Here is a 16,329-nt window from a genome sequence, read left to right as displayed (position 1 = left end):
ATTTAAACCTGATGTCCTGAGATATAAAAATGAAACGTCTCTGGGTTTTACATGGTGCAGAACAGATTCATTTCAAAGACGATATAACTGTAACATTAAGGGAAAAAGCAATGATGAAAGAGAGAAAGTGAGAACACTTACCTCGTCCCCGGTGGCAGTGGAAGTTGTTCAAGTGAATTACCTCTTCATTGTTGTTTCCCTCTGCCATTTTCCAATTCAGACATACAGCTATGTGCTTGCTAATATCTGAACATGGTGACTACCTGTTCCAAAGAGTCTGAAAAAGAAAAAAAAAAGAACATTAAGAATGAGGGAATATCAAAACTCTTCCCACATACCTGGTCAAGGTAGCATTCTAAGCTTATCGTGAAAACACCACTAAAAAGAAAAATAGGGGCTTCCCTGGTGGCACAGTGGTTAAAGAATCCGCCTGCCAATGCAGGGGACACAGCTTCAAGTCCTGGTCTGGGAGGATCCCACATGCTGCGGAGCAACTAAGCCCATGCGCCACAACAACTGAGCCTACACTCTAGGGCCCGCGTGCCACAACTACTGAAGCCCGCGTGCCTAGAGGCCGTGCTCTGCAACAAGAGAAGCCACTGCGATGAGAAGCCCATGTCCCACAACAAAGAGTAGCCCCCCGCTTGCCACAACTAGAGAAAACCCATGCGCAGCAATGAAGACCCAACGCAGCCAATAAATAAGTAAATAAAATAAATTAAAAAAAAAAAGAAAGGAAAAGAAAAAGAAGGGGACATCCCTGGTGGCACACTGGTTAAGACTCTGCACTCTCAATGCAGGGGGCCCAGGTTCAATCCCTGGCCAGGGAACTAGATCCCACATGCATGCTGTGACTGAGTTTGTGTGCCACAACTAAGGAGCCCATGTGCCGCAACTAAAGAGCAGGCAAGTGGCAACTAAGGAGCCGGCGAGCTGCAACTAAGAAGCCCACCTGCTGCAACCAAGACCCAGCACAACAACAACAAAATAATAATAAATAAATAAATAAAAAGAAAAAAGAATAACTAAAAAGCTAACAGAACGGGACTTCCCTGGTGGCGCAGTGGTTATTAAGAATCCGCCTGCCAATGCAGGGGACATGGGTTTGAGCCCTGGTCTGGGAGGATCCCACATGCCGTGGAGCAACTAAGCCCGTGCACCACAACTACTGAGCCTGTGCTCTAGAGCCCGCGAGCCACAGCTACTGAGCCTGCGTGCTGCAACCACTGAAACCCACGCACCTAGAGGCTGTGCTTCTCAACAAGAGAAGCCACCACAATGAGAAGCACGCGCACTGCAACAAAGAGTAGCCCCTGCTCGCTGCAACTAGAGAAAGCCAACGCACAGCAATGAAGACCCCATGCAGTCAAAAAAATAAAATAAAAATGTGTATCTATAGCAACTTATAAAAAATAAATAAATAAAAAAGCTAACAGAAGAGGAAAAATAGAAATTAAAAAAAACATTACTGGGGCTTCCCTGGTGGTGCAGTGGTTGAGAGTCCGCCTGCCGATGCAGGGCACACGGGTTTGTGCCCCGGTCTGGGAAGATCCCACATGCCGCAGAGCGGCTCGGCCCGTGAACCATGGCCGCTGAGCCTGCGCCTCCGGAGCCTGTGCTCCGCAACGGGAGAGGCCACAGCAGTAAGAGGCCCGCGTACGGCAAAAAAACAAACAAACCATTACTGCAAAAGAACATACAAAAGATCAGCAAAGGATCAAAGAACAGATGGAACGTATATTTTAAAAAAGTAAAATTAAACCGGAAAAATTAAAATAAAATAAACAAAAAAAGGCACTAAAAAACATTTTTCAAAAAGTAAATTAAAAACTCAATTACAGCAACCTATGGAATGGGTGAAAGTATCTGCAAATCATAACCCCTAATAAGGTGCTAAAATCCAGAATACATAAAGAACTCACAGAGATCAATGGCAAAAAACCCAGAATAATCCAATTTTTAAAAATGGGCAAAGGACCTAAATAGACATTTTCCCAAATAAGACATTCAAATGGCCAACAGGTATGTTAAAAGGTGCTCAACAGCACTAAACACCAGGGAAATGCAAATCAAAATCACCTCTGCCTGTCAGAATGGTTATCATTCATTCAAAAACTCATTGTTATGAGCGATAACAATGCTAGCAGGATATGGAAAAAGGGGAACCTTTGTACACTGTTGGTGGGATTATAAGTTGGAACAGCCACTAAGGAAAACAGTATGGAGGTTCCTCAAAAATTTTTAAATAGAACTACCACATGATCCAGCAATTCCACTTCTGGGTATATATCTGAAGGAAACGAAATATCTCGATACTTTGAAGATATCTGCACTGCCATGTTCACTACAGCACTATTTATAACAGCCAAGACATGGAAGCAACCTAAGTGTCCACTGACAGATGAATGGGTAAAGAAAATGGAATACTATTCAACTACAAAAAAGAAGGAAATCCTGACATCTGAGACAACATGGATGGACCCTGAGAGCATTATACTAGGTGAAATAAGTCAGATAGAGAAAGACAAATTCTGTATGATCTCACTCACATGTGGAATCTAAAAACAAGCAAACAAAAAAAACAAAACTATAAAAAAAGACTCACAGAAAAAGAGATCAGATTTGTGTTTACAAGAGGTGGGAGAATTGGATGAAGGTGGTCAAAAGGTAAAACTTCCAGGTATAAGATAAACAAGTACTGGGGATGTAATGTACAGCATGGGGACTAAGGTTAACACTGTTGTCTGGTGCATCTGAAAGTTGCTAAGAAAGTAAACCCTAAAAGTTCTCATCATAGGGAGAAAAAACTTTTTTCTTTTGGTATCTATATGGATGGATGTTAACTAAACTTATCGTGGTAATCGTTTCAATGTATGTAAGTCAAGTCATTATGCTGTACAACTTTAAAAAATTCAACTGTATCAGAAATTATATTACATAAACAGACTACTACAATTAAAAAACAGATTATCAGAATGGATAAATGAAACCCAACTAAGTGTGTTTTACAAGATAAACAGTGTAAGTACAAGAAAACTGAAATATTTAAAGTAAAAGGATAGAAAGCAAACATCAAACGTTAACAACGCATCTAATAAGTCCTTAATTTCAGATACCGTAGTTCTTAATTATAAAATGTCCATCTGAGGAAATGCAGATGGCCAACAGGCACATGAAAAGATGTTCAACATCACTAATCATCAGGGAAATACAAATCAAAACCACAAAGAGATATCAACCCACATCTGTCAGAATGGCCATCATTAAAAAGAACACAAATAACAAATGTTGGAGAGGATGGGGAGAAAAGGGAACCCTCGTACACTGTTGGTGGGAATATAAACTGAAGCAACCACTATGGAAAACAACATGGAGGTTTCTCAAAAAACTAAAAATAGAACTACCATATGACCTAGGAATTCCACTCTTGGGTATTTATCTGAAAAAAACAAAAACACTAATTCAAAAAGATACCTGCAACCCAATGTTCATCGCAGCATTATTTACAATTGCCAAGATATTGAAGCAACTTAAGCGTCCATCAAAAGATGAATGGATAAAGAAGATGTGGTATATTTATGCAGTGAAATACTACTCAGCCATAAAAAAAAAGAACAAAGTTTTGCCATTTGCAGCAACACGAATGGACTTGGAGGGCATTATGCTAAGTGAACTAAGACAGAGAAAGACAAATACTGTAAAGTATTACTTATATGTGGAATCTAAAAAATACATCAAACTATTGAATGTAACAAAAAAGTAGGAGACTCACACATATAGAGAACAAAGCAGTGGTTACCAGTGGAGAGAGGAAAGGGGGAAGGGGCAATAATATAGGGGTAGGGGGAAATAAAGGTACAAAATATTAGGTATAAAATAAGCTACAAGGATATACTGATTGTACAACACGGGGAATACAGCCAATATTTTATAATAACTATAAATAGAATATAACCTTTTAAAATTGTAAATCACTGTATTGTACACCTATAACTTATATAATATTGTACAGCAACTATACGTCAATAAAAAGTCCATCTGATTTTTAAAAATAAATTCTAGTTCTCTGTTGAAATTTTCTTTTTAACTATTTTATCTCCCTGCTCTTTACAAAACCCATAAAAAACTGCATGAGTGCACCAGTATCTGACAAAATGGATATTACAAGTATTATTACAAACGAGTAGGGAGATTTAATCCAGATAAGGTCAACTCACAGAAGATATAACAACGTTAAACCTGTATGAACTTAATAACACAGTTTCAAAATATATATGGCTTAAACTGACAGACCTTAAAGAAACAAGACAAATCCACACCTACAGCTGGACAGAAGACTTGAACAGCACTATCAAACAGCTGACTTTACTGACATTTATAGATCACTCCACCTAACTACTGCAGAATACACATTCTTTTCAAATGCACCAGGAACATTTACAGAACAGACTACATGCTGAGCCATAAAGCTAGCCTCAACAAATGTGCTGGGCTTGAAATCATACAGCATGTGTTGTATGACAACAGTCAGTAAAAGAAAAATTGGAAATTACTAAGTATTAGAAATTAAGTAACCTAAACAACCCATGGGTTAAAAAAATTACATTGAAAATTAGAAACTATTTTGACTGAAGTGAAAGGTAATGAAAACAAAACACATCAAAATTTGTGGGATGGAATTAAAGCAGTGCTGAGAGCATAATTTACAGGTCCAAATGCATACTTTAGAGAAGAAAAAACAACCCAAAAATCATTGATTTAAGCTTTGATCTCAAGAAGTTAGAAAAAGAGCAGTAAATTAAACTCAGAAAAAGTACACAGAAAAAACTTATAAGAGCTGAAACTGAAACAGATTATAAACATAAAACTGAGAAAAATCAAAGCAAAAAGGTTTCCCTAAAAAGATTAATAACATACAAAAAACTCTAAAAAGATTAAATAAGATTGATAAACCTTTATTAAGAACGATTAAGAAAAAAAGGGAGAAAACACAAATTACCACCACCTGGAATGTTAAAGAAGACATCACTACAGATTCTACAATATAAAAAAATACCATGAATAACTTTATACCACTTAATTTGAAATTTTAACTGAAATAAACTCCTTGAGACACTATTTACCACAATTGAACAAAAAAATTAAATTTCAACAGATCTCTGTCAAATAAAGAAACTGAATAATTAATAACCTTCCCACAAAGTATACAGCAAGCCCAGTAAAGTTTCCTAAACATCTGAGGAAGAAATGTAACTAGTATTACAAAAACTCAGAGAACAGAAAAAGAGCAAACATTATTTCTGAAATCATTTTACGAGGCTAGCACAATTTTGATACTGAACGGTGATGAGAACATGACTAGAAAGACTAGAATCTCTCATGAACACAAATGAAAAATCCTAACCAAAGCAATGCAACGTTCATTACTAGAATAAAAGAAAACTACATAGTCACTGCAGTTGAAAAAAAAAAGTGTTCAAGATTAACACCTATTCACGACTAAAATCTCTCAGCAAATTGGTACTGGAAGTGAATTTCCTTCATCTAATTAAAGCCATTTCAAAAACACTAGAGCAATCCTCACACCGAAGAGTGAAACACTGAAAAGCTTTCTCTCTGAAACTGAGAAGAGTTTTCACCATTTTTTTGTCAACACTGTATTGGAGGTTGTAGCAAGCAGAGTCAGGCAATAAAAAATAAAATATCAGGTTGAAAGGAAGAAATAAAAGTGGCATTATTTGCAGATAAGATTGTGGTACTGATGCAAAGATAGAAAAATAGAACAGAGGGCTCAGAAACACAGCCACATACACCTGGTCACCCACATAAAAACAAAGGTGTTACTGAAATGCAGTGGGAAGAATGGCCTTTTCAATAAACATTGCTGGGCCAAGTGGATATCTATATGGGAAGAAAATGAGCCTTGATACATTCCTTATACCGCCCATCAACATCAATTCCAGATCGATTACATGAAAGAGAAAACAATAAAGATACTAGAAGATTACAAGAGAACAAAATTATGTATATCTGTATGTGTAACTGTACACAGAGATACCACTGGAATAAGTGAATGAATGAAAAACAAAATCTCTAGATACAAGGCCAATATACAAAAAATGAACTAGTATGAAACAATTAGACAAAAACACATTTTAAAAGAGTAGCATCAAAAACAATCAACAGGGATGAACACATGAAAAATGTGTAAGACCTCTACACAGAAAACTGTAAAACATCACTGAGAGAAATTAAAGAGTAGATAAATGGAGAGACATACCACATTTGTGGGTTGGAAGACTCAAGTTTGTAAAGATGTCAATTCTCCCCAAATTGGTCTACAAGCTTAAGACAGCCTTAGATTTAAAAAATGGATATGTACTAGATGATTCTAAAACTTACAGGAAAACGTAAAGAACCAAGAATAAGTAAAGCATTCATAAACAAAAACAAAACATGGAGAATTTATACTACTGGATATTTAGTCTTATTATTATAAAGCTACAATAATTAAGACAATGTGGTATTGGCAAAAGAAGAGAAAAATAGACCAATGGAACAGAGTCCACAAACAGATTCATTCACATATGGATGACTGATTTATGACAAAAGCAGCACTGCAGAGCAATGGATAAACATGATTTTTAAAACTATATGACACTGTACTGGAAAACTATATTTTGGGAGCATAGGAAAGATCAAAGAACTAGACCTCTTCTTCATGCCTTAGATGAAAACAATTTCAGGTGAACTCTTGATTTAAATGATAAGGTAAAATAATAAAGTTTCTGGAAGATAACATAAGAAAATACCTGCACAAATCGGAGCTGGAAAATATATCTTAAACAGGAAATAAAAAGGGCTGTCCACCAAAGAAAAGACTGAAATATTGTACATTAAGATAAAATACTTCTGTTCACCAAAGAAATTATTAAGAGTGAAAAAGCAAGCCACTGGGAAAAGAAATTTGCAATACATGTAACAAAGGTTCCTATCCAGAAAATATAAAGAACTCCTACATGTTAACTGAAAATAGAAAAAAAAAAAAAAGGAAAAGAAGGATCAGACAACTTGAAAAATGGGGGCTTCCCTGGTGGTGCAGTGGTTAGGAATCTGCCTGCCAGCGCGAAAGACACGGGTTCAAGCCCTGGTCCGGGAGGATGCCACATGTCGCGGAGCAACTAGTCTCGTTCACCACAACTACTGAGCCTGCACTCTAGAGCCTGTGAGCCACAACTATTGAAGCCCGTGCGCCTAGAGCCCGTGCTCCGCAACAAGAGAAGCCACCGCAACGAGAAGCCTGCGCACAATGAAGAGTAGCTCCCACTCGCTGCAACTAGAGAAAGTCCGTGCGCAGCAGTGAAGACCCAAAGCAGCCAAATACAAATAAATAAATTCTGGGAAGATGGCAGTAATGGTGGCACCATAGCTTTTAAATCTCCCCAAATTTTCAAATAAAAACAGAAAAAAATTCCCTGGTTACAAAAATTCCAGTTTACACAAAAACAAGACAAAACAAAGGAGTCTCCACAGACTCCAAACTGCAAGCACATGAGGACAAACCACCAAGAGCCACACAATTTCTGAAGCATCACTGGTGCCTCAGAAAGCACAGGGTACCATTCAAACCTGAGAATAGTATCAATATATAACCCCAAATAACCGACAGGAATTCACTGGAAAGCACACAGGCCAATGTGAAAAAGGAGCTAATACTATGAAGCGGTTTTGCTCAATTCAATAGTGGGTAAGTGCAAGGAGGCCCTGACCCTGTAAGATCTGAAAAAGATATAGCAGTCTAGGATCCATGAAGTTTTGAAACTCATCAACCAGGGCTCCCTGACAGGACACAGCCCTATGAGAAGAAAATGCTGGGAACAGTTAAACTGAGTAAGATAGAGACAAAGGAAAGAGAAGTTAGGTCCAGATAAAAACAGAGAACAGAATCAAAAAGTCTCAAAAAGCAAGCTGCCATATTTTGAACACTGTATGAAGAGGAGCTCTGTGAAGTTAGAAAAAGTTATCCTAAACTACATCTCCTTCTAAAAGTCCAAGAAAGCATCCATTAACAGAGGAATGGATAAAGAAGACGTGGTACATACATACAAGGGACTATTAGCCATAAAAAAGAACAAAATAATGCCATTTGCAGCAACATGGATGGACCCAGAGACTGTCTTACTGAGGGAGGTCAGACAGAGAAAGACAAATACCATATGATATTGCTATATGTGGAATCTAAAAAAGGGTACAAATGAACTTATCTACAAAGCAGAAACAGAGCTGCAGAGGTAGAAAACAGACCTATGGTTACCAGGGTGTAAGGGGGGTGAGGAGGGATAAATTGGAAGACAGGGATTGACATATACACACTACTACATATAAAATAGGTAACTAATGAAGACCTACTGGATATAGCACAGGGAACTCTACTCAATACTCTGTAATGGCCTATACGGGAAAAGAATTTAAAAGAGTGGATATATGTATATGTATAACTGAATCACTACGCTGTACACCTGAAACTAACACAACATTGTAAATCAACTATACTCCAATAAAATTTTTTTAAAAAATCCAAAAAAGCTAATTTCACTAAACAAAGAAAAGAACTGATGTCAAATCTCATGTAAAGGTGCAAGAAAAACAAGAAGCAAAACATCCCTATAAACAATAACAACATGCCAGAAAGATATAACCACCTAAGGATCACTAAGAAAATAATATAAGACATAAAATAACAACATAAATCAGAACTAGAAAAACTCAGAAATGAAGTGACATATCTCAGGAAAGAATCAGAAATTAAATAAAGTGTTTTAGGAATGCAGAGTAAATTAGAAGAAACACAAGTGTTAATAAACACAACACATACTGCTTTAGGAGAACTGAAAGGTGAAAGGAAAATTTTAAATAGAAAAAAGGAGATAAAGGAGCTCTTGAATAAACTGAAAGGGAAGAAAACACAAAAAACTGTAACTGAAAAAAAAAAAACTTTCCTGAAGTAAAAATATTAAAGCTACATTTCAAAAGAGCACGATACATACCTAAGGAAAGCAACCCAGAATGACAACCATCAAGACACATTCTAGTAAAATTACTGGACTTTAAAAAAAGAAAGAAAAAAATCCTTTAGCATCTGGGCTTGAGAATTATAACAGAAAAAATTAAGATTATTAACAGATTTTTACAGTGATGCTTTAAGACACTCGTAAACAGATTAAGATACTTTAGAAAAAAACGTGAGCCATAGATTTTATATCCAGCAAAACTAATTTTAAGAAAAAAGTGCACAAACTTAACAATGTACAAGAACTTCCTACAAGATTTTCCTGAGGAATCAACAGAAAAGCAAGCTTCAGGCAACCGAAATGACCAGAGAGACACTGACACAAAGACTAGTGGTAAACATGAAATACATAATTACTTACAGTACTAAGATTAAATTATAACTGAGATTGAATGATACAGTACAATTATAAAAATTATGGGGAGGGGAAGCATATGAAAGATTTTAAAGTTGTTTACAGTAATCATGCTAGTGGTGACATTCTGAGACTTTCATTTTGACACTTTTGGCTGTGTTAAAACAAAGTTATAGCATATTCTAATTCTATCAATCCCTCTGTCCTTGAGAATCACGATTCTTAGTGTGGTAAAAAGGAATTATAATATAGAAGCAATAAAGTTAACTAAAACCACTATAGTCCTGCATTTGAATTATAAATATTAGTATAAACTCGTAAAATATTTTACTTCCATCCAAAAAAAAAAAGAAGTTTTCAAACAAGACCTGCTTATAGCAATGAACATCCATAGTGCCCAGATTATTTGAAATACTATTTCTCATCGAAAGAGATGAAGGCTTTTGGGACAAATTACTAATTCCAAGTCTGTGGCAGGAATCATACAAAATGAACATGGAACATCTTGTCATATCACATATCAAGGAAGCTATCAAAGACTACTTATCAAAGACTGAATCCTGTCAGAATAAATTCCTGAAGAGGCTTCCACTGGCCAAAGATGGAACATTTTGAACTTCAGTAAAGATAATAATTGATATGGTACAAACATCTTAGGAAAATGTTAAATGAAAGTGTTCATAATTTTTTAAAAGTCATTTTCAGAAGATGACGGTCAACCAATACATTATCTTTAAACCTGGTAAAACAAAGGCAAAGAATCAGGCATTTTCTTGCCTTTTCTATATAAACTATATCACTGGATAACCAAACAGCAGATGAGGAAATCATTTCTTTATAAAATTACTGTAGTATTAATTTTAAAATTCAATTAAAATATCACCATTTTGCAATCCTCAGTAATTTACTGGGCCTTGGAATTCCCTGGCGTTCCAGTGGTTAGGAGTCAGCACTTTCATTCTGGTGGCCCAGGTTCAATCCCTGGTCAGGGAACTAAGATCCCACAAGCAGGAAAAAAAAATAAAAAAATAAAAAATTACTGGACCTAGACATTGAATATCACTGACTCTAACATCATAGAGACAATAAGACATAACTGCCTTCTGAGGAAAGAACACTATCTACTGTCTTGACAGAAACAATCAGATCTGGACACAGCCTAATTTTTAGAATAGAAGCTATCTGAAAAACGAAATTTTTGAATTACACCGTTAAGTATGCCATCTAGATCAGGTATTCTCAATGGGGGCAATTTTGCAAGGGGATAAAAATATCTTATATATTACAATGGTTTGTCATCCTCCCAAATTCAATCCCACCCAACAAAATCTTATTCCTTAGTATTTAATGGGGGAGAATCAGGAAAAACTGTCTAAAATGGCTATACAGGGAGGAATGATTTTTTTTTTTTTAAAGCCTGACAAACACCCATCTAGGCGCTGGGAAACTAACAGGTCAAATGATTCAGGTTCAACAACAGATAAATTATAAGGAAAAATTAAAGGAATGTAAGAGAAACCCTAGATTTAAAAGATATAGGGATGCACTCAGGTGAAAAACCCATAAAGAAATACAAGAAAATGATCAGACTAATGGTTAATTTCAGGGGGAAGGAATGAATTATGCTCAGGACAGCATGCATAGAGGAGGCTTGGGGATGATCTACTTCTTGACCTACGTAGTACATACAAACACCTTATAATAATTCATTAAGCCATACATGTTTTATATATTGTTTTATTTGTAAAGGGCAAAAAACTCCCATGAGATATTGCATACCCATAAGGATTGCTAGAAGCCTGAAAATTGATGACCAAGTGTTGCTGAGGATTTGGAGCAATGGGGACTTTCATGTACTATTGGTAGGAGAGGAAACTGGTACCACAACTGTGCAAAAAAGAATCCTTGAGGGCTTCCCTGGTGGCACAGTGGTTGGGAGTCCGCCTGCCAATGTGGGGGGTGCGGGTTTGTGCCCCGGTCCAGGAGGGTCCCGCGTGCCGCGGAGCGGCTGGGCCCGTGAGCCATGGCCGCTGGGCCTGTGTGTCCGGAGCCTGTGCTCCGCGACGGGGGAGGCCGCGGCAGTGGGAGGCCCACATGCTGCAAAAAAAAAAAAAAAAGAATCCTTGATAGTTTATCAATTATAGTGGAAAATATAAATCCTGGAAGACTCAACAATCCACTGTAAAATCTGTACTACAGAAATGTACACTTATACGCACCAGGTCTATGCACAAGAATGTTCACAGCAGCACTATTCCTAACAGCCAAACACTGAAAAGGACTCATATCAATGATGGAATGGACAAATACACTGAGGTATGCTCATACAATTGAAACATACACAGCATCAAGAATCAAGCCATTGTAGTCACACACAATATGAATGGATCTTAAAACATAATGGTTGAGTGAAGGAATTCAGACATAAAAGAAAATATACTGAATGCCTCCATTTAGATAAAGTTTAGGCATAGGCCTAAACTTAGCTGTTTGGGGTGAAATTTCTTTGTGTGTGTGTTGTATTTAACAATGGAAAACTTAGAGGGAAAAAAGTCACCCTAAGGGAAAAAGAGTGGTTGCCTCTGTGAAACAGTATTTGGGGGTCAAGAGAAGAGAATTATTGCTTTTATTTCTTTCTGTAGTTTGATTTTTGAACCATTTTCTTGCTTTACTCTGACGGACATCACAAGAATGAAAATCAGTAAGAACAAACCAATGGGGGACAATTATAACTGCTACAGTGGCTTTTTAGTTCCAAGATCCTATCTGTAACCTACCCACTCAAGGTTTTTCTTCCTCTCTAAGAAAATCTCAATTTTCTTTGCCTTCCTGTGAGAAATCATGTACTTCAGAGGAGGTGGGCCCCAGACCCTGGCTTATTATATGATGTCTATAGTCAAATAATGTCATCATTTTCCCAACTTAAGATACTATAAAATTTTATATCAAGACTATGTTTAAGTATTACAACAGAATTTTCTGGTACCTATAACTGAACATAGGTATCTCAATGTTTAAAAACTATAAACCCAAGCGTAAGTTTAAGTATCTCACTTGAAATAACAATAATGATGCTACTGATTTTATAAATAGCATGGTATAATGGAAAGAGCTCTGGTATCAAATTTCAACTGCACCTATTCAAGTACTTTTCTTTCAAATACAATTTTTTTTAAAAATATTTATTTATTTAATTGGCTGTGCCGGGTCTTAGTTGCGGCACGCAGGATCTAGTTCCCTGACCAGGGATCGAACCTGGGCCCCCTGCCATGGGAGCACGGAGACTTAGCCACTGGACCACCAGTGAAGTCCCATCAAATACAATTTTTAAAAAGCATTTTGGGACTTCCCTGGTGGCAGAGTGGTTAAGAACCCGCCTGCCAATGCAGGGGACACGGGTTCAAGCCCTGGTCCAGGAAGATTCCACATGCCGCGGAGCAACCAAGCCCGTGCACCACAACTACTGAGCCTGTGCTCTAGAGGTCGCAAGCCACCACTACTGAGTCCACGTGCCCCAACTACTGAAGCCTGGGCGCCTAGAGCCTGTGCTCTGCAACAAGAGAAGCCCCTTCTCGCCGCAACTAGAGAAAGCCCACGCACAGCAACGAAGACCCAACGAATGCAGCCAAAATTTAATTAATTAAATTTAAAAAAGCATTTTGAACACTTAATTCCAATAACCAAGCTTATTTCTTCTTTTACCATAACTAGGTTCCTTCAATTTTACACTGGAAATCAAAGGAAAATGTGATTTATTTTATATCTAATTTAGTTAGACTGTCAAGCTTGTAGTTAAGCAGATTACTAGTGATGCTTTAAAAGCAAGATTCCTCATGAATGGCAAGTACAGTGGCCCCAAGCTGCAGTGAGAAAAGAAGACTGATGATGAAATTTCTACTCCTGACTAGCTTCTCTGTAAAGGTCATTTAACTCCCTGACATTCAGTCCTCTCATCTGGGCTCAGAGCAGATGGCCTAAGTATGAAGCATGGTTTCACCAATTAGTGAATCAGTGACTATGCATAAACTGCTTAATCTCTTGGGCCTAATTCCTTTATTTGTTTTAAAATTAATTGAGTTAAACATATATAAAGTGTTTAGCATGACTGGCAAATAGCAAGTGTCACATTATGACATTATTACCTGTGAAATGGAAACAGCAGATGCAGTGTTTACTACTACTACGACTATGTTGATAATACAACCAAACGGGGGGAGAGGGGTGGAGAGAGAACTTTATTCTCCTCTTCCAAGCTACTTTTCACTAGTATTACAACTATTCACAGTAAAACTTTTACTTCCTTCTATAAGAAACTTCGTTTTCCCTTTGGAAGTAGCAAGAAGCTATGTATGTCTTTTTGCTTATTGATCAGACACCAAAGTGGAGTTCAGAAATAGGAAATGCCACCCATAAAAGAATATTTCAGTTGTCACCTCTTGCTTTTAATTATACAAATAATCATTTACACATTTATGATTATACTCTACAGTCAAATATACCAATTAATGCTTCCAAATTAGAACTTAAAATTAGGATATATTTCATCACTTCATTACTCAGTGGAGAATCTTATGTAGTAATATTATAAGAATTTAAGAAAATTGGATGACAATTCTTCTATCTTCTCTTCCACCTCCCACAACTGTCCTAATGATCTTTTATTTTAATCCCCTTCACTTCGTTGTATGAATGAATCAACACATGATGAGAAGGAGTTCGCATTTTGTTTTCTCCATATGCCCTTGACTATGTCTTACTCATAGCTGTACTTCCAGAGTCTCACAGTTGTTGAATGAATGAGTGGCTCCAAAAACATACTCTTCTGCCAGAGACTGGAGCTCTTCATCATAGCCATATACAATCTGAGTCAAGTAACATGGCTTACACGACAACAATCAGTTTATCATGATTTTCTTCAGTTATAAAGTATTACACCATTATAGAAAATTTGGAGAACAAAGGAAGTCGGGAAAAGATGGGAATCACCCATGGTTCTCTCACACAATTTTATGATTTCCGAAACTGCATCTTTGCTTCCTTGTGACCAGGGTCCTTGGGTCTGTCTCTAACAAATCATTTTCTTCTCAATTCTTCTATGCATGTCACTTCTCCACTTTTCCTTCCAGATGCTCCTAATATAATACTGTATGGTCCTGGGGTTTTGTGGTGTTCCTGTTTTCCAGAGTAATCTCCAAAAATATGCCCATCACTTCTGCAACACTGATTTTGGGGTAATAAAGGATGTTTCCAATTTAGTGGGTTAATAACTCTTTGAATGTTCTAGAGAAAGGTGGGCAAAGAAGAGCCAGGCACAGGCTGAGAGAAGCTGACATGCCCGTGTCATATCAGCACCCACAAAACCTCTTCCTAGCATATTTTTTTAAGTGTCTATAAATGATTATCGCTTTTAACTCCAATACTAGTTTCTCATCTTAACATTTAGGTAGCCATTCTTTGTAATCCTGTACTAATATGTAATCAATATTAAATTAACACAGAAAAGTTAATAACGGTTATTTCTAAGTAATAGGTTTACATTTTTTGCTTCCTTATATTTTTATATACTAAATTGGTATTATTTACATTAACATTTAAAATTAAAATACATTACAAGAGTTTGGCAAATGTTTATTGCAGGCTCACCACATGGTATAAAGAATTTGTGTTATGCATCATGGGGAACACAAAGAAAATCCAACATGGATCTTGCTTCAAAGAACTTCCATCAGTGAGAGAAAATATGCACACAATTAAGTATACTACAAAGTATAAACCCATTAGTGCAATACAGAGACTATTCCAGTTGAAAGAGGGCAGGCAGTCAGAGTAGGCTTAGTGGAGACAGCAATATTTAAGCTAAACTTAATGCTCTGCCAGTTCCAGGCTTAGTTTTAAGAGAACAGCACTTCCATCTAGGGCTCTTGAAACCCATAGTCACCATGTAAGAAGTCTGACTACCCTGATGGAGAGACCACATGGAAAGCCCTGACACTACATGAAGAGGGAAAGGGCAGCTGAACCCAGTCTTCCAGCAGTCTCAGACAAGGCGTATGAATAAAGAAGCCATTTTGGAAGTATATCCTCCAGTCCCAGCCACCTTGGCTGACAGCATGCGTGTGGGGGGAAAAAGGCTCAGGTGAGTCCTTCCCAATTTCTTGACTCAAAAAACTGCCAACAAATAAAACCGTTATACTAAGTCACCAGGCTTGGAGGTGGTTTGCTAACAGGTAAGTGAAGCAGAGATCTAAGTTTACTTTCTAATCAATGGGAAGCAATGCAGAGAGCTGTGCTTTAGGAAAATCAACCTAGCTGCAGTGTGTAATCTAGTGGCAGGAAACCCAGGAAGCAAGAGCCAGTGAAGTCTGAACTAAAGGTAACAGTAAGCAGAGGGAGGAAAAGATACAAGATACTGACCACAGAGGTTAGATTCAATGGGATTTTTGTATGTAATTGGCCATGAAGGGCATGAGGAAACAAGGAGTCAAAGTTGACCTCGATGTTGAGATCAGGTGACTGGAGGATGGTGATACTACTAAGAAAGAACAAGGAAGCTGATGAGTTCAGAATAAGAAAATGCAATGCATATTAATTTCAATACATAAAATGAAAAAACTACAGTAAAATAGCATCCATAATTACAGATAATATGCAAACAATTAGTCTGGAGTTTAAGCAGTTTAAAAGAGCTCTAAAAATCCTGTTATCAGTATCTTTCTACAATACAAAAGGTTTTAAACCAAAAATTATTCAAAATTTTCGGTGGGGAAGCTACAGAGTTTAATATATAACATTGAGATTTTTCATCAACTGTCAACTGAAAATCGGTTCAGAAACTGGGATGTGGAGGGCTTCCCTGGTGGCGCAGTGGTTGAGAGTCCACTTGCTGATGCAGGGCACATGGGTT

At 37.2% G+C, this 16,329-nt stretch overlaps 1 protein-coding gene across 1 annotated transcript in view; it reads right to left on the bottom strand.

Moving 5' to 3' along the window:
* Window positions 1-16,329, bottom strand: part of LOC112392148 (E3 ubiquitin-protein ligase RNF216-like) — a 37,655-nt gene that overhangs the window by 19,174 nt on the left and 2,152 nt on the right. Inside the window, exon 2 of the mRNA XM_024733689.1 lies at window positions 142-277. Within this exon, the coding sequence (XP_024589457.1) occupies window positions 142-208 (67 nt within the window). The 5' untranslated portion in view covers window positions 209-277. The remainder of the gene's footprint in view (window positions 1-141; window positions 278-16,329) is intronic.

Source organism: Neophocaena asiaeorientalis, unplaced genomic scaffold, assembly GCF_003031525.2.
Source record: "Neophocaena asiaeorientalis asiaeorientalis breed wild unplaced genomic scaffold, Neophocaena_asiaeorientalis_V1.1 scaffold402, whole genome shotgun sequence".
Lineage (NCBI taxonomy): Eukaryota > Metazoa > Chordata > Mammalia > Artiodactyla > Phocoenidae > Neophocaena > Neophocaena asiaeorientalis.
Note: the sequence above shows the minus strand (reverse complement) of the source record. Positions and strands in the feature narration are given on the sequence as shown.